The sequence below is a fragment of the Ahaetulla prasina genome, chromosome 4 (assembly GCF_028640845.1).
Source record: "Ahaetulla prasina isolate Xishuangbanna chromosome 4, ASM2864084v1, whole genome shotgun sequence".
Taxonomy (NCBI): domain Eukaryota; kingdom Metazoa; phylum Chordata; class Lepidosauria; order Squamata; family Colubridae; genus Ahaetulla; species Ahaetulla prasina.
In genome coordinates, this window is record NC_080542.1 from 106,020,888 (window position 1) to 106,044,031 (window position 23,144).

At 37.0% G+C, this 23,144-nt stretch overlaps 1 protein-coding gene across 1 annotated transcript in view; it reads right to left on the bottom strand.

Moving 5' to 3' along the window:
* LOC131198248 (dynein axonemal heavy chain 11-like) overlaps positions 1–23,144 on the bottom strand; it is a 94,950-nt gene that overhangs the window by 2,160 nt on the left and 69,646 nt on the right. Inside the window, exons 27-35 of the mRNA XM_058182738.1 lie at positions 15,930–16,163; positions 15,224–15,355; positions 13,991–14,151; positions 12,781–12,937; positions 11,815–11,960; positions 8,960–9,076; positions 7,527–7,665; positions 6,119–6,211; positions 4,939–5,133 (exon numbers count right to left, since the gene is read on the bottom strand). Coding sequence (XP_058038721.1) covers positions 4,939–5,133; positions 6,119–6,211; positions 7,527–7,665; positions 8,960–9,076; positions 11,815–11,960; positions 12,781–12,937; positions 13,991–14,151; positions 15,224–15,355; positions 15,930–16,163 — 1,374 coding nt within the window. The remainder of the gene's footprint in view (positions 1–4,938; positions 5,134–6,118; positions 6,212–7,526; positions 7,666–8,959; positions 9,077–11,814; positions 11,961–12,780; positions 12,938–13,990; positions 14,152–15,223; positions 15,356–15,929; positions 16,164–23,144) is intronic.

Below are 23,144 nucleotides of genomic sequence, written 5' to 3' on the forward strand. Positions count from 1 at the left end.
TAAAATAAAATAATAATAAATAAATAAAATAAAATAAAATAAAATAAAAATAAAATAAAACAAAGGAATAAGAAAGATCATCATTATGCCAGCCAGAAAATCAAACGCTGATAAAATCTTAGAATCAAGATTAACAACTATTGAACAAAACATAGATAAAAGATTACAAGCTATTGAACAAAACCTAGAAAAAAGAATTCAAAATATTGAACAAAACCTAGAAAAAAGAATTCAAAATATTGAACAAAACTTAGAAAAAAAAATTCTATCAGTTATTGAACAAAGTTTCACAGATTTGATAAAACAAATTTCAACACTAAAAAATGAAAACTCTAATGATCTAAATCTCTTCCAAACTCATCTATCACCACAAAATATACAACTTACAACTCAACCTAGACATCAAATTAATACAACACAACCCAATCAACAAACAACTACTAATCAACTAATCAGAGATGCAATGGAGAGAGGACAAAAAATAAATAATGCAATATTATTTGGACTTGAAAACACAAATGAACCAGATATCAATAAGATTCACAACATCATTGGAAATTATAATTCATCAACCATCTCCCAAATGAAATAATTGCTGTCTCCAGAGATGGACCAGAATATAAAAACAGCGATGGGACAACAGCACCAAGATTTTGTAGAGTTATATGCACTAATGAGGACAGCAAACGCAAATTCATAAAGACTATAAACTCAATTGCTAAATCCAACCCTACCTACAGTAAACTTAGATCACGTCCTGACCTATCCTTTCTACAAAGGATACGCTCTCGTGAACTTCGCACAGAACTTAAAAGAAGACAAGACAATGGTGAATCCAACCTATACATCGACTACCATGCTGATTGCATAAAAAATAAAACCTGCAATCAAAAAATCACCTCCAAACCCCCCATCACCCATAACAATCAACCAGCCATCCCAGTATTCAACCAAGTACCCATCCCCCTACCTCCCATTCAACCAACCATCTTACCAACTATCCAACCAACAGCCATCCAATCAACAATCCAACCAACCATCCAAACAGCCATCCAAGCAGCCATCCAAACAGCCATCCAACCAGCCATCCAAACAGCCACCCAACAATCCACCCAACCAGCCATCCAAACAACCATCCATCCAAACACCCAAACTACCATCCAACCATCTATACAACCATCTATTGTCCACAACCCCCAACCTACTAACACCCAAAACTAGGTATGCACGCCCCTTACCTCTTCAACACCAATCATATCAGATCTCAAATGCAAATTGATAAATGCAAGAAGCATAGTCAACAAATTACCTGAATTTATCCTCTTATTAAACAGTGGCACATTTGATATCATTTTTGTTTGCGAAACATGGCTGAATTCATCCCTTCCTGACTCCATTATCTCAAACAAAGAATATCAAGTCTATCGATCAGATCGGAAAACCAAGAGGTGGTGGAGTGGCTATCTTTACAAAAGACACTGAATCTAAAAATATCCAAGTAGCACATAAACTCTCTCTTCCTGAAACCATAGTATGCGACCTATCCCTTGACACTACTCTTGATTCTTACTATGCTACAGAGCCCCGACTATGACATTACCCACGCAAATATGCTAACCTCAATGCTAACATGGACTACCTCTTGCCCATACCCTCTTATCTTCCTTGGTGACTTAAATCTACCTCTCATTAACTGGACAACCAATGAATGTTCAACTGACCCAATCCATACTACACTATACAACGCTGTTACAAACCTAGGTCTTGAACAACTTGTAACTAACAATACAAGACTCAACAACTGCCTTGACCTCATCTTCTGCAACAATCCAAACTCAATTTACGGTATACAAATTAAAGAACCTTTTTCAAACAGTGACCACTGCATGATTGATTTTCGTCTCAATATCGTCCATACTTAATTCGTCATAACACCAGAACTCCCAACTACAACTTCAAGAAAGCCAATTACGACCTTATAAACAACGATCTTTCACTTCTGAACTGGCAAAATCTGTTTGCAACCTGCATAACCGCTGATGACCTCTATAGAATCTTCCTACTTGAAATCAATAGAGTCATTAAATTATATGTACCACGAATGACTACCATGTCCAAGAAAAACAAACTACCCATATCAATAAAAAAGCTTCAATCAAAAAAATCCTCTGGAAAAGAAACAAAAAAGGCTATGTTACAAACTTCAGAAACCGTTACAGAAACATATGCAACCAAATTAAAACTGAATGCACAAATTACCACACCAAGCAAGAAGAAAACCTTCTACGCACAAATTCCAATCGTGCCTTTTATAATTTTGTCAACAGTAAACTTAAAGATTCAAGATCCATCCCACCACTAAAAGATTCTAACAACAAAGAATGCAATGACGAAACAGTCAAAGCAAACCTCTTCAACATTTTCTTTGGCTCAGTTTTTGTTAACTCCGATAACACATATCCAACATTCCACAAACGAACCAGCAATGACTATGATGATCTAACTCATATAGATTTCACAGAAGACAACGTTGGTAAAGCTCTTCACAACTTAAAACCATCGCTTTCTATTGGACCTGATGGTCTATGTGCATATTTCTTAAAAACTTTCCATTAATATAGCTGAACCCCTAAGTATTATCTTTGATAAAGCTTTCACTACCAGTTCTCTTCCCAAACTTTGGTCACTAGCCACAGTCATCCCCATCTTCAAAAAAGGAGACCCCAGCTTAGTCGAAAACTACAGACCGATCTCCCTTTGCTGCGTCACCTGCAAAGTCATGGAATCTATCATCAATCAATCCATTACCTCACACTTAGAAACTAACAACCTACTCTCCAACAAACAATTTGGTTTCAGGAAAAGTTATCATGTAACTTACAACTTCTCCACTGCAAAAACATATGGACTTCAAATCTAGATCAAGGCAAATCAATAGATGCAATCTACATAGACTTCTGCAAAGCTTTTGACTCAGTAGTACACGATAAACTTCTCCTTAAACTAACATCCTATGGCATCTCAGGACCCCTCCACAAATGGATATCTGCTTTTCTGTCTAACAGACAACAAGTGGTCAAAATTGGCAATGCTTTATCAAATCCTGTTCCTGTCAAGAGTGGCGTTCCTCAAGGCAGCGTCCTTGGACCAACACTCTTTATTCTATACATTAATGATCTTTGTGACCATATCTCAAGTAATTGTGTTCTCTTTGCTGACGATGTCAAACTATTTAACACCACAGACAACACTTCTATCATTCAAAACGACCTTGACCATCTAACCGCTTGGTCTAAAATTGGCAGCTCAAATTTCAACCAGCAAATGCTCAGTCTTACATATAGGAAAAAGAACTCTAAAACTAAGTACATACTAGATGGACATTACCTTACAGACGACCCCATCCCGTTAAAGACCTTGGAGTTTTCATGTCAAATGATCTAAGTGCCAAAGCCCACTGCAACTACATAGCAAAAAAAGCTCTAAGAGTTGTAAACCTAATTTTGCGTAGCTTCTTTTCCACAAACACCACACTACTAACCAGAGCATATAAAACATTTGCTAGACCAATTCTAGAATACAGCTCACCTGTTTGGAACCCTCACCACATCTCTGACATCAATACAATTGAGCGTGTCCAGAAATATTTTACAAGAAGAGTTCTCCATTCCTCTGAAAACAACAAAATACCTTATCCCACCAGACTTGAAATCCTAGGCTTAGAAAACTTGGAACTCCGTCGCCTTCGACAAGACCTAAGTTTAACTCACAGAATCATCTATTGTAATGTCCTTCCTGTCAAAGACTACTTCAGCTTTAATTGCAATAATACAAGGGCAACCAATAGATTTAAACTTAATGTAAACCGCTTTAATCTAGATTGCAGAAAATATGACTTCTGCAACAGAATCATCAGTGCTTGGAATACTTTACCTGACTCTGTGGTCTCTTCCCATAATCCTAACAGCTTTAACCAAAAACTTTCTACTATTGACCTCACCCCATTCCTAAGAGGACCATAAGGGGCGTGCATAAGCGCACAAACGTGCCTACCGTTCCTGTCCTATTGTTTTTCTTTTCTTCTTCCTATATATGTTTATATGTGTATATACTATATAATCTTTTTGTATGATGTTGTGACAAAATAAATAAATAAATAAATAAATAAATAAATAAAAAATGTGAGATCAAGCAGAATACCACAGTGAGCCACACCTGGCAATATCTGGGATTCCTGTGGCTTTGCTTTTACTGAGTTACTAGAAAGAAGATGAATCCTAGATCAATTATACTAGTGGCCAAGCTACTGCATTCTAGGTGCTTTCTACAGTATGTTTGCTATCTCTATGGGGTTTTCTACAAATCAAGAGGCAGATCTATATTGGATGTTAATTCTGCTGCTTCACTTCTGATACTGATATTTATCTATTCATACTACAGTTAAAATTGATTGTCCTGATGATATATTGGGGAAAGAATTTTAATGTTGATATTCTCCTATATCAGAAATTTATTCTGGTTTTTTTCTTTTTTTCTCATCAAGCAAAATAACAAAGCGGACAACTGACAATCCTTAATTAAGTAATATTTCCATTTTTGGATTGGACTCTATTAAAGTTTAACACTGATAGCTAATTATCAACAGTAAATTATTTAAAAACAAAAAGAATAGGGGCAGGAATTGCATTTCTATGACAAATTAGTGCATGTGACACATTTTATGATAATATGCTTATGTTGTAATTAACACTAACTGAACTAACATACAGCACTCCTACTGAAAGACTAATATTTTAAGGACACTACGAGAACGCAGTAAGGTCAATAAGGATAACTTCATACCCAGCACAACCTGTCTGCAATTATTTTGATTTAATTTTTTTAATTTTTTTTACAGACTGTAATTAAAAGCAATGGAATTTTTTTTTTTTTTTTTACTTTCAGAATGAAGGTCTCCTCAGGCTGTAAGTGAAGCTCCAGGGTAGATTGTTTAACCATCTGTTCAAATTGCAAGCCCCTCTTCCTTGGAACATCCAAAGCTGGAAAGAGGTCACTAATTAAGCCCATGAAAATGGGGATATCATCTGTCACTATCTTAGGCAAATTGAAGTCTCTCAAGGCTCGCATAAGTATCTGGAAAAGGCAGGAAACATTATTGTACTGTACATAAAGTTTCTGATCAATTTCATGGTCAAAATATACTTTGAAAAAAAAAGCCTAATTAAAATCCAATTAAAGGGAAATTGTGATGCAATTTCAGTGGAGAAGAAGTATGTGCATTCATGTGTAAGAATCTCAGCAGTTACACTGCAACTTCCTAAGGGGGAGGCAGCATATTCAGAGAGGATTAAAGACAGTATGGGGGAAGGAAGGAAAACACTCAGGGTAGCCACACCCAATGAGCAGCGCTTGGGTTCAAATAATTTAACAAACAGTTCTCTCCCCTAATGACTGGCTGGGTGGGCATGGTCATGGTGGTCATGGCCAGGGGGTGTGACAGGCAGCACGCGGCCTCCTGCACCCCCCTGGGAGCAAAAGTGGGCTGCAGGGGGATGCACCCCCACCCCCTCATTTTGGGCCTAGTAGGCCTCCCTGCACTTGGGGCAAAAATAGCCATGGAGGACGCATCTGCAGCTACCCGTGCTCTGTTTTGGGCCTAATAGGTCTCCCTGCACTTACCTGGGAGCCAAAACAAGGCACGGGGGGGGGGGGGACTTCTGGAAGGGGCAGAGTGGGGTGGGGCCAGCCAGTAATTTAACAACCGGTTCAGCCAAAGTGGTGCACACCGGCTGAATCCCACCACTGCCTAGAGATGTATCTGTTAGGTAGATGGTTATAAATTTAGTCTAGTGAGATTATGTCTATTAAATATAACAAATACAGAATTGGACTAGACTGGATTTCATCCTGTTATCTTCACGGCTTAGGTGCCGTGATATTATTATCAAAGACAAATTGGAAGACTAATCTGGTGTTTTCTCCATGTGCAGGGGAAAGAATTCCCTGTCAGAATAGAAATGGAAAAATGCCTGTGTGGGAATTTGCGAGGTTCAGTGCCAACATGCTTGGATTTTGGGAAGCAGATTTATGAAGTATATATTTGCATCATGCTGCATACCTGGTCTTCAGGTCTAGTCTTATCTCCTCGCTTCAGAGAACCAGCAACTACCAAGACAGATTTAATAGCCCGAAGACCCCAATCATAGTGATCCTATAATGAGATATATTCAGGAAAGTTTAAAAAATCATTTTCTAAATCTAGTAAATTGTCCATATTATATTTTTAAAAACTAGAAACTAAGTTATATTAGTCTTTTTTGATATCATAATTTCTATGCCAGTGGTCTATGATAGGATAATTTTTTAATGAAATATTTAGTTATTCAGATCTAAATTGATTCAGATCAAGGCAATCGGGTATAATAAAATATTTACAAATAGTTATAGTGGTAAATATAGATGCCCAGATAGCATCTGACTCATAAGGTAATACTTCCCCACTATGTTCAGTTTGATTTTGAATAAGATATAATAAAATTATCTGCAAACTAATTATTTTTCATTCCAAAAATAGAATGAATGCACACCACATTTCTGCACATAGAAAAGAGGGAAGGAGACAGGAAGAATAAAAAATGTGCATGTACAACAAAAAATTGCATGAAAGAACATTAAATAATTTTGGACTAAATACTCTGCTTATGATACTGTGCATTCACATTGTTTTCTAAATTAATGTTTTATTTGTTAGCTATGAAAAACAAAACAAAACAATATTATTCTTTGAAAAGAATTTTATAAGTATAGAGGAGCCATGAGGGTAGTTTGGTGTAATGATTAAGGCATCAGGCTAAAAACCAGGAGATAGTGAGTTCTAATCTTGCTTTGGTCTTAAAGCCAGCTGGGTGACCTTGGGCTAGTCCCATTCTCTTAGCCATAGGAAGAAGGCAATGGCAAACCACTTTTGAAAAGCCTTTTCAAGAAAACTGCAAGACATGTCTCCAAAAATTAGGAAAAAAAGAAAAAGAAAAAAAGAGGAGTCATACTGTGCCACTCCAAGAGCTTATTTAATATAATATTCTATTTGGACAACCAAATATAGAAGTTTAGAATGACATGAATGCTCTAGAAAATTGATTGTCATCATTATATTTTGTGATGGTGAAGTTCAGAAGATAACAAATAGAGTTGTGAAGAAATATTTTCCCTTAAGTTATACTAAATTGCCTATAATTAACATTGGTTAACCTAGTGTTATAGTATTGTATATGAAAGTAAGAGGAAAAATCTCTGGTCACTTTCTTCATTCTATGCCATTGAAAAAAAATATCAACATTTAAATAACAAATCCAAATAGTTTTAAAAGAAGTATTTTGATAGCTTAACAGCTATCTTGTCTTGTCAACGCGAGTTGGATAGCTCTTGACTTGTCAATACGAGTTGGATATACAAAGATAAGAAATTCTTTGCTTTCAAAAATATTAACTAGCTTTGTTGAAACACGAGGTCAAAGAAATCTCACTTACCTGCTTAGAGAGAAGCTCTCTACAAAGAGTATACAGGGTAACAAATTTTCTGGCTAACAATCGTGCATCAATAAACCCTTCAGCAACCAGCATTATTTCACAGATTAGTTCAATGTCAGGGACCACCATTGCACAGGGTCTAAACACAAAACAAAAAACACATAAACCAAAATCAGAGACTATAATATGAACATAATGAGAACAAGAAAACTAACTGTTCCACCTGTCTGTCCTACTAGATTCAGTAGAATGGGCACGTTATGGATTCCATAATGTAGTGAGCCATATTGATGGGCCACTGGGAGGAAGTCAGTATGACCTTTCCCCCAGAGTTGTGATTAGCCTGTCATCATTCCTGATCTTTTGAATATCTGTCAAGACCTGATTCGTAGCAGACCTGGATGGATGGTTGAACTTGTGACAAAGCTCCATTGTTTTTAAATACCCATCTGCCTATTATTATCTTTTCTTATTTAGTTCTGCTTTTATAGTTTTTTATATTTTAAACAATTATTTTATATAGGTTTTAGGAAATGGTTGATTTATATTTGTTATTTATTGTCTGCTGCCCCGAGTCACCTTTTCTGAGATTGGCAGCATATAAATTTGATAAATCAATCAATCAATCAATTCCAATTCAAGGAAATGATTTTTTACAAATGTAGTTGCCTGAACTGAAATTAATAATTATACATTAACAAACATTTTCTTCCAATATATGAGCAATGGCTGCTCACTAGTATCACATTCTAGTATCATTATTTCAACAAAACTGAAAATGTTAATTTTCTCAAATTAGTTTGTACAATTTTTTGCATATAATCACTTATGTTACAGAAAATAAATATAAAAAGCTGACACTTAATGGGTAATCTCCAAGATAAGTCTTTTTTCTAAAATAGAGGTTAAAAAAAAGATTTTTATTACTTTGTTTAACTATTTCTTTGCTTTACCAAAAGCTAAAATTTTGCTAAACAGAAGGGTCCACTTTCTCATATTGTTTACTAGGAAAGGTACTGATATCATGTGACTGTGTTGTGCATTTTAACTTTAATATATTTGAAGTAGAAATTTATTTAATCAAACATTCTTAAATTAAAAAAAATATTCTTCATTAAAGTACATGATAGAAACTTTTTAAAATAGTTTTTTTAAAATATGGCTTAATCCTATAACAAATATAAGTGAAGCTATTTTAAGATTATCTTTTAACTTTACTATGATTTTATTTCCAATAGTAGAATTCTCTTTTGCACTTAGCACAAATTGGGAAAAAAACAATATTTCATCTCCCATATTTCTATTTGCGGTCAAACCTGCAACTTTGAAGAGCTCTTTCTTTAGACCAATATATTAAAAAGCTCTAGTTGCTAACTATTGGAAATCAAAGAATTGACATTAGGGAGCATAAATGTCTTATCCTTCATACTCACCTAAATAGAGTTTTAAGATTTTCAGGTAATTCTGTCCGGCCAGCATAGCCTGGATTCATAGTAATAAATATTCCCACTGATGCTTTCAATGTGATGTTTTCTCCAAGGAAAATGAATCTGCATTATTAAAGAAATAAATCAGCAAACTTTGTTACAAGTGAAGTAATTGTCTCTAGTTTTGGTTTTTTTGGAAATTGCACTCAAAACAGAGTGCAATTATAGAGAAAGTCTATAGTTAGGATATGAAAATATGCATGACTACTTCTAAATACCACTCAAGCAGTGGTGGGATTCAAATTTTTTAACAATTGGTTCTGTGGGTGTGGCTTATTTTGGGGCATGGCTGTCATGTGACTGGGTGGGCGTGGCTAGCTGGTCATGTGACTGAGTGGGTGAGCCTAGCTGGTCATGTGACCGGGTGGCCATGGCTATGGGCATAGAAACTACTCAGAGGGCTAAAAAAAGTCATTCCTGACTGGTCCCCGCAGTTTTTACCGGTCCTCGCACTTATGACCATCCTCACATTTATGCCCATTGCAGCATTTTTAACAACCATGTCACTCATTTCACAACTGCTTCTCTTCACCACAGTTACAAGATAGGGCGCAAAATGTAAAATGTGAGGACAGTCGTAGATGTGAGGACCGGTCAAAAGTGTGAGGACAGGTCAAAAATAACCTTTTCAGCCCTCTGACTAGTCCCTATGCCCAAAATGCTGCAACAGGCATAAATGATGACCGGTCATAAGTGTGAGGACTGGTCAAAAGTGTGAGAACCTGTCAGAAATCACTTTTTTCAGCTCTCTGGATAGTCCCTATGCACATGGAGACTACCCAGAGGACTGAAAAAAGTGATTTCTGACAGGTTTTTGCACTTTTGACCAGGTTCTTTTGACCAGGTTCTCGCACTTTTAACCAGTCCTCACATTTATGACCAGTCATCATTTATGCCTGTTGCAGCATTTTTAATAACCATGTCACTCATGTCACAACTGCATTGCTTCATGTGACTGGGTGGGCATGGCCAGGTGGTCATGTGACATAGCTTCTTTGCCCTAATGACAGTTTGCTGCAATGTTCGTAAGTGTGAAAAACGGTCATAAATCACTTTTTCAGTGCTATGCTTGTTAAATCAATTACCAGAACAAATCCATTCTCCCTCCCTCTTTCTCTCCTTATCCTTCTCCCCCTCTTTCTCTCCATCTCTTTCTCCCCCTTTCTCTCTTTCTCTTCTTAATCTCTTTCTCCCTCCCTCTCTTTCTCTCCATCTTTCTCCCCCCTTCTATCCCTCATCTCTTTCTCTCCTTCATCTTTCTCTCCATCTTTCTCTCCTTAATCTCTTTTTCTCCCCCCTCTCTTTCTCTCTCATTCTCTTTCTCTCTTCCCACCTCTTTCTCATCTCTCCCACCTCTTTCTTTCTTTCTTTCTTTCTTTCTTTCTTTCTTTCTTTCTTTCTTTCTTTCTTTCTTTCTTTCTTTTCTCTCTCTCTCTCTCTCTCTTTCTCTCTATTTCTACCCTTCTCTCCCCCCACTCTTTCTCTCTCTCTCCCCCTCTTTCTCATGGGCCAGCCAGTGTCTTGGGGCTGAGAGGAACTCAAGCCAGGGAGACGAGGTTCAGGACACCAAGAAACAGCCACGAGATCCAGCTCCCACTCTGGAATATGGAGCGAATCTCTATTCTGCCCGCTTCCCTTGCCAGGCGAGGAGTGACTGGGAAGGGAGGGCGAGGACAGCCACTGGTGGGTTAAGCCCAGGGATGAAATCACAAAATCATTTGTGTGTGTGTGTGTGTGAGGGAGGGAGGGAGGGATCTGAAGCCGAGCCACCCAAACTTCTGGCAGAGATGGGGGTGGCTTCTGAGCAGCCCTGAATCAGCCAGCTCCATCTGACCTATTCCCTGAGTCTCGCCGTTCGCCTCCCCCACCACCACTCAAGCAGGGGCTTCCCTGCTCAGCCCCAACAAGCTATGCATCTGTTGCTTGAGTGGGATGGGGGGGCGAGGATAACGGCGAGACTCAGGGAATAGGTCAGATGGAGCTGGCTGATTCAGGACTGCTCAGAAGCTGCCCTCATCTCTGCCAGAAGTTTGGCTGGCTCGGCTTCAAATCGCTCCCACCCTCCCTCACACACACACACGCACAAAAACAGAGGTTGGAGAGCTCTCCTGCTCACTCGCTCTCCAAGCGCCCCATGCACAGCCCATTTGAGGAAAGGGCACGCATGGCTGGGTGTGTTGGGCTGCCGGAAGAGGAGCAGAGCAATGGGGTTGTTTTGTTCACCGCAGTGGTGCTTCAGGAGGCAGGTGGACATACACATTGTAGTTGTCACCTGCAGACATCCCGGGCCCTTCAGGGAGAATTCTAGAGACGAGAGCTTGCAGGGAGGCAATCTGGTGTCCACCTCCCTGCAAGCTCTTGCCTCTCAAGTTCTCCCTGAAGTGGCACGGGAAGCTTGGGTCGGGCTCCTCGAGAGGAGAGCTTGCAGGGAGGCAGAAGCCAGGGTCGGGCACCTCCCTGCAAGCTTTTGTCTCTCGAGGAGCCCGACCCAGCCGTGGACCATCAGTGGTCCACCGGTTGGTGACCAGTAAGTAGTGGTGGGGAGGGGCAGGGCAGGGGGCGGGGCGAGCCAGCAATTTAACAAGCGGTTTGGTCAAACTGCCTAGAACCGGCAGAATCCCACCACTGCACTCAAGCTGTTCAAATCTAATTTTCAGTAGAAACCTCTTTGAGGGTCTTTAAAAATATCTGTTAATATGCCCTAAAAGGTCTAGTTATTTTGAATTCAGGTAGACAAATGATTGATAACTTCATGATATATTTAATCCCTTACAATATTTAATGAAGTAGCTAATACTCACTGTTTTTTGTTGTTTCTGATGGCATCATGGATAGTTTTTACTTGTACTGCGACCACTGAAAGAACTTCTACTGAAATTCGGTTGAATTCATCAAAGCACCCCCAAGCGCCTGTTTGAACCAAACCTTTATAGATGTTTCCTATAGACTACATGAGGAATAAAAAGATTAATAGTTTCCCATAAACAACAAGAACAAATGTTTGCATTATTATTCTCAGTTGTGAATTCATTAAATTAAGAGTTTCTTGATCTACTAAGCTCAAGATACCATATAGCTACTAGATATAAGGATTAACATATTTGCAAATATAAATTTGCTTAATAAATCAGTTATAAATACTAGTATCAGAAAGTGTCATTGAGTTCAGTGAAATAAACTATAGTATAAAGCTCGCAACTGAAAAAATTTAAGAAGGCACTCTAAACATGGTTTAGTCCCATCCCAGTAAAAGTATTTTATATTCTTTAAAATGTATAATTGAATTGATTACTTTGAGGAATGCTTCATTAAGCAATGCTTCATTTGTTCCATTTAAAAATAGATTATGTATAAGCATTAAAAATGCCAAATTAAATCTAGTTAAATATCACAGAAAGAGTAATGAAAGCTTGGAACCAAGTTCCAACAGAGGTAGTGGCTCAGACATCAGTAACTGAGTTTAAATGTGCTTGGAAAAAACACTAAAATTCTAAAAAATATTTTTTTTAAACTCTCAAAGGGCAGAGTCGATGGACTACCAAGTCATTTTCTTCCATCAGTTTTCTATGTTTCAGTATTTCTATTTACTATCACCCAAGGAGTAGAATTCATCCACTAATGAAAATATTACTTTGAAATAATGTCGGTTTGATTTGTTACTGTATAATTCAATCTCCTTTAACAGTGGATCATCCCAACCCAAAAAAGGACAAAAGTATCCTTATCATCTTTCTTTGAAGATAAATGGTTGAAAATAACCAAAGCACCTTGTAATCCATCTGCTCAGAACAGTTAAAAACATAGACCATCATTCCAAGTGCATGTCCAAGATCCTTTGTGGTTTCCGTTTTGCCTGTGCCAGCAGGACCTGCAGGTGCCCCACTCATTGTTAAGTGTAGAGATTGAGTAAGAGTAATGTAACACCTTTAACAATAAAAGCACAATGATAATAACATAAGCTTTCTTTAATGATGGACAATGCAAAACCACAAGCTACAACCACAAGCAATGTGAACTTAGGAATTTATGTTGTATTTTTTTGAAAATAATATTTCTCTTCAATAAATAAATTTAATGATGTTATTATTTTGTTTTAACACTGCAAATAGATGCATAGTACGGCAGATCAATGACTCTGAGTAATGTTAAGAAGAATATGAGCATACAGTAAAATGGGGATTTGGGGTAGCATATTGGGAAGAAAAAAGTGTATTTTGGAAATTTGTTTGATCCTTCTGAATTGTCATGGCTATGCAGATTTTGTATCAAACAGTCCATTCAGTAGCATTTGTAGATTTACACATATGTATGTGTACATATGAGTTTATTTCCAGATGCATGTATAGCTGCTTAATTATGAGTCTATTGAACAAATTTTCAACATATTTTTCAGTTATTTTGTGCAGAATTGCAACACACATATTTCTTTATGGATTAAAATGTAGAAATCTTGCTTGCATTAATAGTTACATATTTGTTCAGCTCAGCAATTATGGTATACAAAAAAATTAAATACTATAAATCTAACATTCCCTTTCTTGGGTATGTAATTCGATCATTTCTTCTATTCCAACTTTTATTTTAGTTGATTTCTTGAAAATAAACCTAATAGAACTTGCAAAGGTTTGCAGGTGCTGGAGTGACTGTGTATGCAAATTTGTGCAGTCTAGAAAGCCCCTGGCTTGTTTTCCAAAAACATTTCTGCTTTAATCTTCCAAATAGCGGTTCTTCATTCATCCTAGAGGCATAAGCTCCTTAAAGTGCCAACCCAAGCATTCCCATATAATTTAAGAGATTAGATGGGGATATTTTGTAACCTAATGCAATTATACCAAACTGTAAGTAAACTTAAAAATAATAATAAAAGGATTTTCTAATATTAATATTTTTTCACTGGGAAAGATAATATGAGATTTTTTGTATAATAGTAAATTCTGCAAGACAAGTCAGGGGGCACCACTATTAGACAAATATTACCTGTCAGTCAAAGGTGTAATAACTAGCCGAGGAGTATTTCCCAAATATTCATAATAATACTGAAACTGAGCATCACAAATGTTGGCAAAGCAGTGTTTCAGAGTCCAATCCCATCTATGGCGCAGTTGCGATAGCCAAGGGAAAGCTTGGGAACTAGTAATCTATAAAAACATCACATTGTAAAATGATTATTTATGCAGATGCTATAAAATAATAAAGTAAAATAAAGCCAAAATGCCTATACTATCGTCACCAGCCTTATTCACAATCATTCATATATAACTCCAGTGTTTGCAATTATAAGTAAACATTTATAATTCCCAGGCACCTCTGCACATAGCAAATTAAATGCGATATAGGCTTGCCTTTTTAATGGAGGCTTTAGTTGCAACAGATATTAGAATTTCTGCCAAAATAATTTCCTCTTCCATGCTCACATTTACATGAAACAAACTGTAAGTATTTGACATGAGTCAATTTTATATGTGCCTTTCAGTACCATTCACATCATTTTATTCCTCAGATCTGATTTTATTGACACTCTTTGGATTCCATCAAACAATTATATCTTCAATATCTCATTTGGTTCTTTCCTAGCATTTGCAACATCTTGCACTGCCTGATTGTCTTTAAAATATCAATGTCAGTAGAAACTAAGAAACTAAAGTTACAGAAACTTCTGTCTATTGCCTTTAACATCCTCAAAGGAACGTCAATGAAATCCTTTGAAAGTCTTATCAGAAGAAATGTTAAATATAACAATATATATAGATACCATTCCTTATTTTATTTATACTAATTATCCTCTGCAGAAGGTTCAAGCAGAGAAAGAGGAAGATACAAAAAATAAATCATTTTTCCCTGATATTTTTCTAGTCTCAGTTTGTAAAATTTATTTTTTGTAATTTTTAGCTTTGAGTTGCTTGGTCTAAGGTATTTATTCTCAATCCACATTCCCCCATTCAGACAGATATGACATATAAACAGAGAAAGTGAATTTTCAAGAAATACTTACCCATTAAGCAAATAGGGATCTCAACTAGAGTCCAGAGGTAACAGGAATTTCTAGTTTAAAATAAATGGATGCTAAATATTCTCCCTCCAGGAAGATTGCAGTAGGTATGGAAACGCTTATCAGCCAAAGTATTTAAATCCAAAGAAATACGCTTATACTACATTCAGGATAGATTCAGAATAGTGGCCTAAATTTAAAGCAATGACTAGTAGTTTTACCTTCTTAGATAGAAGCTTTGCTACCACATCCCTTGCATGTACATCTACTGTACAAATAGTCATGATCTTCTGTCTATCACTTGGTGTCAGGTCACCCAACAGTAGAGCAATAAGAGCATTTAGCTGAGCAACCTAAGAAAGACACACATAAATAATTTTACATTTTATTTTATATACCAAATCATTGACAGAACTGTCATCCGTTATATATTTTTTTATTTTGTCACAACATTATATACAGGAACATATATTGAAAAGAAACAATAGGACAGGAACGGCAGGCATTTTTGTGCACTTATGCATGCCCCTTATAATCCTTTTTGTTTATTGATTGATTGATCTGTTACTTTAATACATTGGTTTATATAGCCACCTATTTCACCAATTGAGTCAATTTGTTCTTGTGGTTAAGGCACCAGGCAAGAAAGCAAGAGACCATGAGTTCAAGTCCCACTTTAGCTAGGGAAGCCAATTGAGTGATCTTGGGCCAGTCATTCTCAGCCTAATTTACCTCACAGGGTTGTTGTTGTGGGAAAATCAGAAAAGAAAGTTTGCTGCCTTGAAAATAAAATAAATGGGATATAAATCAGTAAAAATGAAATTGCTTACAGTTTTGCTGCATGGCAAACAGCTTTTCCCCGTTTTACATACAATTGTAAACTCTATTTAGATATGGTTTGGTAGCTGTAAAGGGTAACATCAATACCTGTTTCTTATGATAATCCTTCAAAGCAGTTTCAAATCCTTCTTCAAGCCTGCTGAATGCTATTCCCACATCTGTAGTCCACCAGATTTGAGAACCAGTAAGTGCTACTTGTGCAGGATAATCAATGATCCACTGTTCTCTGGGTTTTTCCTCATAAACAGTGATAGCTTCTGTGATGTGGTAACGCACTGATTCACGCATGGTGTCTTCCAGGCATTTTAACCAGGTTTCTACCTTTTCAGGTAACAATTAGGTATACTGAATTCAATTCACAGAAAGTTATTTGCACTTATAATTAATTTGTCATTACATGAATAGTTTCTTGCTCTTACAATATAACAGACAGAGTTGGAAGGTCATCTAGTCCAACTCCCTGCTTACGCAGGAGACTTGTACTAGGGATTTGAACTGCTAAATTGCCAACCTTTCTGATCAACAAGCTCAGTATCTTAGCCACTGAGCCACCTAATCAGGTCAGTATATTCCATATTCCATCCTATCTTTTCACTTCACTATACCCACCTCTGAAGCAAAAGATCAGACAACATTGTGACAATTTGATCTTGGGATTGCACCAACTGGATTTTTGTGTCTAATTATTATTATTTTTTATTAAAAAGTTTTACAAAAAGAATTTTTTTTAATTTCCCTCCTCCTCCCTCCACCCCTTCCTCACCCTCACCCTCACTCTCTCCCCCTCCCCCCACCCAACTTCACCCATCCCTCCACCCCACCCCCAGACTTTCCAGAGCAAAATACAGGGTATAACATCTAACAAACATAAGCTAAACCAAGCTAACTATCCATAAACTCCTAAAACTCTCCTAGCACCTTAACTCCCTTTTTACATGAAACAAATTACTAATACAATTCTTACATTCTATTCATTCATAAACTATTTGATACTCCTTAGTATGATACTTTTTGAATATAATCAAACCATCTTCTCCATTCCAATATATATCTTTCTTGTGAATAATTTACTCTCTATTACCATACTTTTTATACATATAAATTTAACATTTCTAGCCCAAATTTTTTTCCCAAGTTTCCCATCTGCTTCTTCTGCTACCTAAGTCCATATTTATTATTTATTTATATCAAAATTCCCCTCATATATACTTTGCTTGCATCCCAAACCAATTCCCTAGACGTACCCCTATACATATTCATAACAGAAAATTCTTTCATTTTGTCTTTTACATTCTTTTACAAACTCTTCGTATCTAAACAAATTTCCATTTAACTTCCAAGATCTCTAAACTCTCTTTTCCTAACCTAGAAAGAAAATCATATTTTTAATCTAATATTCTAATATATGTTTCCTGCAAACAAATCACATCATTCTTGAATTGCAAATAATAAAATATCTTCGTTCTTTTTTTTGGTGAGTTTAAGCCGTTAACATTCCAAGTTGAGAATCTAATTACCATTTCTTCCTCTTCGGCCAAACCCCCCCCCCAGCTTCTACTTTATTAATTTCTCGAATTATCACTTGTGATTGTTGCATCTTTACTTCTTGTTCTTTACGTTTAATGGCTGCTCGAGTCATTCTTTGCACCTTTACATCTCCTGTTTTTTCCAGTGGTTCTTGGCTTTGGGAAGTATCTAGAAGTTGCAGTGAATCTTCTTCAATAATTACAGCACCTACTTGAACTTGTAACTGTTTTCCTTCCTTCTGCCACTTTCTTGCCATCTCCCCTTCTCTTCTCCGCCTGGCTATAAAAAACTCTTGCCTTCCAAATTGTGTTAAGATAGAATAGAATTTATTGGCCAAGTGTGATTGGACACACAAGGAATTTGTCTTGGTGCATATGCTCTCAGTGTACATAAAAGAAAAGATACGTTCATCAAGGTACAACATTTACAACACAAATGATGGTCAATATATCAATATAAATCATAAGGATTGCCAGCAACAAGTTATAGTCATACAGTCATAAGTGGAAAGAGATTGGTGGTGGGAACTATGAAACGATTAATAGTAGTGCAGATTCAGTAAATAGTCTGACAGTGTTGAGGGAATTATTTGTTTAGCAGAGTGATGGCCTTCGGGAAAAAACTGTTCTTGTGTCTAGTTGTTCTGGTGTGCAGTGCTCTATAGCGTCGTTTTGAGAGTAGGAGTTGAAACAGTTTGTGTCCAGGATGCGAGGGATCTGCAAATAACTTTTTCCTGTATAAGTCACTATTAGTCCAGCTGGAACATCCCATCTAAACTGTATCTGTAGGTTTTTAAGTTCATCCACCAAAAAGGCAAACTCCTTTCTGTTTCTTAACATTTTAGGAAGAATTTCTTTCAACACTAATACCTCCTGTCCTTCTATTTGGATTTTATTTTTATAGGATTCTTGTAAAATTTCATTTCTGATCCTCCTAGTTGTGAAATAAATCACAACATCTCTTGGCAACTGTCTCTGTCTGGCAACCTAGGAATTAACACAATAAATTTTATCAATTTGAATTACAAGATCTGCTGGTTGCTCTCCAATCATCTGTGCAAAAGCCTCTACAAGAATCTCTTTTAAGTTCTCTCGATTATTTTCTTTCAATCCTCTCACTCTCAGGGCAAATTCCATTAATCTATATTGTAATAAGACAACTTCTTCATCTGCCCTCTCCAGCTTAGTCTGTATCTCCTCCATTATATTTTCCAAGTTCAAATTAGATTGATTAATTTCTTCCACCCTTTCATCCACCTGAATCATATTTTTTGCCAAATTTTGAAATGCTAACACTATGTCTTCTCTTATATCCTTGTTTTGAGCTTCAACATCTTTAATTTCCAAAATCTCTTCTACAATTTGCCTAAATTTTCCCTCTATAATAACAGTTTGCAACTCTAAAACTTCCTTTAATGATTCCTTTAACAATTCCTTCAAAGATTCTTGTAAAACTTCCAAATTCAGTACTTGTGGATCAGCCAGAAGTTGTGGCTTGTGTGTTTGAGCTGGCAAACCTCCAGCACTTTTGAGAACACCAGGTTTAATTTCCTTATGGGCCATTTCTTGCTTTAAGTTTATACCTTGCAGCAATAAATTCAATAAATCCAAGTCTCCTTAAATCTTTAGATTCTATAGTCCTTTCACTTTTCACAAAAAGTGAATCTCTTCATGTAGATATAGAATACAGCTTTCCAACAGCCTTAAACAGCGCTAAGGGTGCTAACAATGTTAACAAAAAACTTTCTTCACTTTCGCTTTCACACCCTCTTAAAGCACAGGCGCCATTTCCTTTGCTCTTTTCTTCTTAAATTGTTTCAAAAGGGAACAATATAGACGCAGAGTTAAGGTTTAGTACTTGTAATTGCCAGCACTCCTGTCTTTGCTCTGTCTGCTTTGAAGTCAGATTGGAGTTTTATGTTGATTGCAAAGGTGGTTGTGGTGTTTTGTTCTGCTTAAAAGCAGAAGCGTCCCAGATCCGGAGCTCTGTCGGGCTTTCCAAGGAGCTCTCACCCTTCAAGCCCCTAGAATTACTCCTGGGGCTTTCGGGGAGCTCTACCTTCACCCAACTGCTTGCCTTTCCCTCTTCTCCCGAGGGAAAGGTTTTCAAGCTGCCTAACAGCTGATTTTCGCTGCTTAGGCGGCTTTAACGCTGGATCATCTTCAACGCCTATGGTGCCACCAGAAGTCCCAATTATCATTGTTCTGATGGATGTAGTTTTTACTCATTAGTGACTGGGTTTTTTTCTTTTTAATGGATAAGATATTCATAAAGAGTGTTGTCAATTCCAGGCACATGGATCACTTAAATGAAGATGATCAACAGACTAATCAGTTCCATATCAGTAATATAAGATGCAGGAGATGGGCAAATTTTGTGCCAGCCTCCTTGTATATATCCCAAACTGCTGCAAGTTTGACTAATACTAGATGAAAAATAATATTTGGTTCTGAAGAGAAGTCTAGGACAATTGAAGAACCTTTCAAACTGTGAAACATTGAGTTTATTAATGTATTGTAGCACACTGATGGTAAGGAGATAAATTGTGGAGAGAACTGCAAAGGAAATACCCTGGTAAGATTGTCCAGATTTAGCTAATATTGAAATTCGTTGATACATGGTGAAACAACAGCTTCTAGAACCAATTTATTGGTTCTAGGTCCTCTAGCATGCGAGAAGGCAACTGAAATTCAAGGCCAAGTGTGTTTGCCATCCTATAGTTCGTTGACTCTAACCATAGAGATCTTCTAAAGAACCATGTGCTTTGTCCACTTGTTGATTGGATGATCATATAGCAAGAAATAGTTTTAGAAGTATAATCATCTGACTCAGAAAAGAAGGTGAGTGTGGGGCTTATGAACTATATTACTGAACAAAACCTGAGAATGGGTAGTTTTGACAGAAATAATTAGAATGGCAGAGCAAGTGATGACCTTTGCATCAGAAGTCATGCTGCAGTGGAATTCAAATGAGAGATCTATCTTATATGATAACCAGAGCAAAAGATAAGTTCTAAGAGTGAGAAAGAGTTGTTTCAGGAATGGCATTAGAAGTCATTAAGAAGAAAAGAAACAATTCTCAAGTGAGGCAGAATAAATAGTTCAAGGATGAAAGTACAATTCCTTGATGATCTGCAAGGAGCTGACAAATTCAATCCAAATAACTAGTATATTATTATCTTTCTATATATATTTAGCAAATTATAAGACACATATTTTTTTAATTTGTTGATTGGTCTATCCAAAAAATAATCTTAGGAATGGGGCAAACCCATTTTAGATCATATTTTTCTGTTGCTGATCAATATATATATATATAATATATAACAACAGAGTTGGAAGGGACCTTGGAGGACTTCTAGTCCAACCCCCTGCCCAGGCAGGAAACCCTACATCATCTCAGACAAATGGTTATCCAACATTTTCTTAAAAATTTCCAGTGTTGGAACATTTACAACTTCTGCAGGCAAGTCGTTCCACTTATTAATTGTTCTAACTGTCAGGAAATTTCTCCTTAGTTCTAAGTTGCTTCTTTCCCTGATCAATTTCCACCCATTGCTTCTTATTCTACAGTCAGGTGCTTTGGAGAACAGCCCGACTCCCTCTTCTTTGTGGCAGCCCCTGAGATATGTTACTCTATACATCATCTCTGCATAGTACACTAATATTCTGTCATGGTGCTGTCATGAGACACTGTGGCTTTTTTTCTGTCAATCATCAGCGCTTGCAATCAATTATGATATTGTATGAAGGGAAAACAGTTCAGACAGTGGTGAAATGCAGCCAGTTCTATCTGGCTTGGACGAACTAGTAGCACCAGCGGCAGGAGGCTCCGCCCACTCACCTGAACATCATCACGTCCATTTTTCACCTTCTGTACATGTATGGAGGAGGCATGCGCACTCACATTTGCAAGCCGGTAGCGAAGGTAAGTGGATTTCACCTCTGAGTTCAAGTCTAATATTCAAATAGTGCAGAACTGACTGACCTTATTCCAACTTCTAAGATCTTTCTATAATGTAATAGTTACATCAGCAATATTGTTCAAGCCTGTATAAAACCCTTTACAGCCGAATTGCATTCTGCTATTTGCTGACAATAGAATACTTGCTTCTTTCATGCATTAGCATCTACTGATCGTGGTTGAGATGTGCACTTTCACCTCAGTGTGACAATGGTAGCCCTTGCCAAGAATTTTTGTGCATCAGCTCAGACTTTGAAATTACAGCAGTAATGCACGTGCTTCTGAAATGCTCAATTTCTTTTGGATTGCAGTTAATCTCCCTCTGATTACAAACTATTCAGATTATTATATATGACGATTGTGTGCCACCTAATAAATGATTTTGGGAAGTCTCAAGAATTGTAGCCAATTTTTGTACCAACTCTATGACAATTTTTAGATTCTGGACCTGTTTCCAGTGGTGGGATTCAGCCAGTTCACACCACTTCGGGAGAACCGGTTGTTAACTTTCTGAGCCGTTTGGCAAACTGGTTGTTGGAAGAAATCATTAGGGCAGAGAACCGGTTGTTAAATTACTTGAATCCCACCACTGCCTGTTTCCCTAAATGTATCTCCATTATGCAGAAACAAGCTGGGATTTTTTTAGTGGATGCAGTATAATGTATTTTTTAACCTCTGTGTTAACCTGTATTTCAATAAACTAAAAAATGTTAGTAAAAAAACAAACTGAAGGGATTCTTTGTATGAATGGGATACTCAACAAACATTTTTGTAAATTCTAGAATGAAGAGCTACATAGGAACACAGCCCATGTATGCAAACCACAGAGTGGTAAAGAATATAACATTTAAAAGAACAAGTGAGTAAGCAGACAAAAAAAATATATTCAATTCAGATATGTTGCTATAGAATATTAAGATAACTGCACGAAAAAAATAAGAAAAATATATTACTGCATTTTAAAGTGCATAGAGAATAATAATCCTAAGAATCTTTGACATAACCTAACAAAAATGTTCTTTGCTTCAAACGCTCTACCATCATCCCAGTGCCAAAGAAGCCCACCATCAAGGAACTGAATGACTACAGACCAGTTGCTTTAACATCTGTAATCATGAAAACCTTTGAAAGGCTAGTGCTTTCCCACTTGAAAACCATCATGGATCCACTGTTAGACCCCTTGCAATTTGCATACCGAGCAAATAGATCAACAGATGATGCTGTTAATATGGCTCTGCACTACATCCTACCACATCTTGAGTCTTCAAAGACCTATGCAAGGGTCCTCTTTGTAGACTTTAGTTTAGCATTCAGTATCATCATTCCAGACACTCTTCTAACTAAGCTAAACCAGCTACAGGTACCGGAACAGACTGTAAGTGGATCACAAGCTTCCTAACAAACAGGAAGCAGCAGGTGAAGCTAAGCAAGATCACATCAAATACCTGTACAATTAGCACAGGGGGCCCCCAAGGCTGTGTGCTCTCCCCACTTCTCTTCTCTCTATATACCAATGACTGCATCTCCAATGATCCATCTGTTAAGCTACTGAAGTTCGCAGATGACACAACAGTGATTGGTCTCATTCGAAACAATGACGAATCCGCATATAGATGAGAGGTCGAACGATTTAGCCTTGTGGTGCAACCAAAACAATCTGGAACTGAACACACTCAAAACCATAGAAATGGTGGTAGACTTTAGGAGAAACCCTTCCATACTTCCACCTCTTACAATACTAGACAACAGAGTATCAACAGTAGAAACCTTTAAATTTCTAAGTTCTATCATATCACAAGATCTAAAATGGAC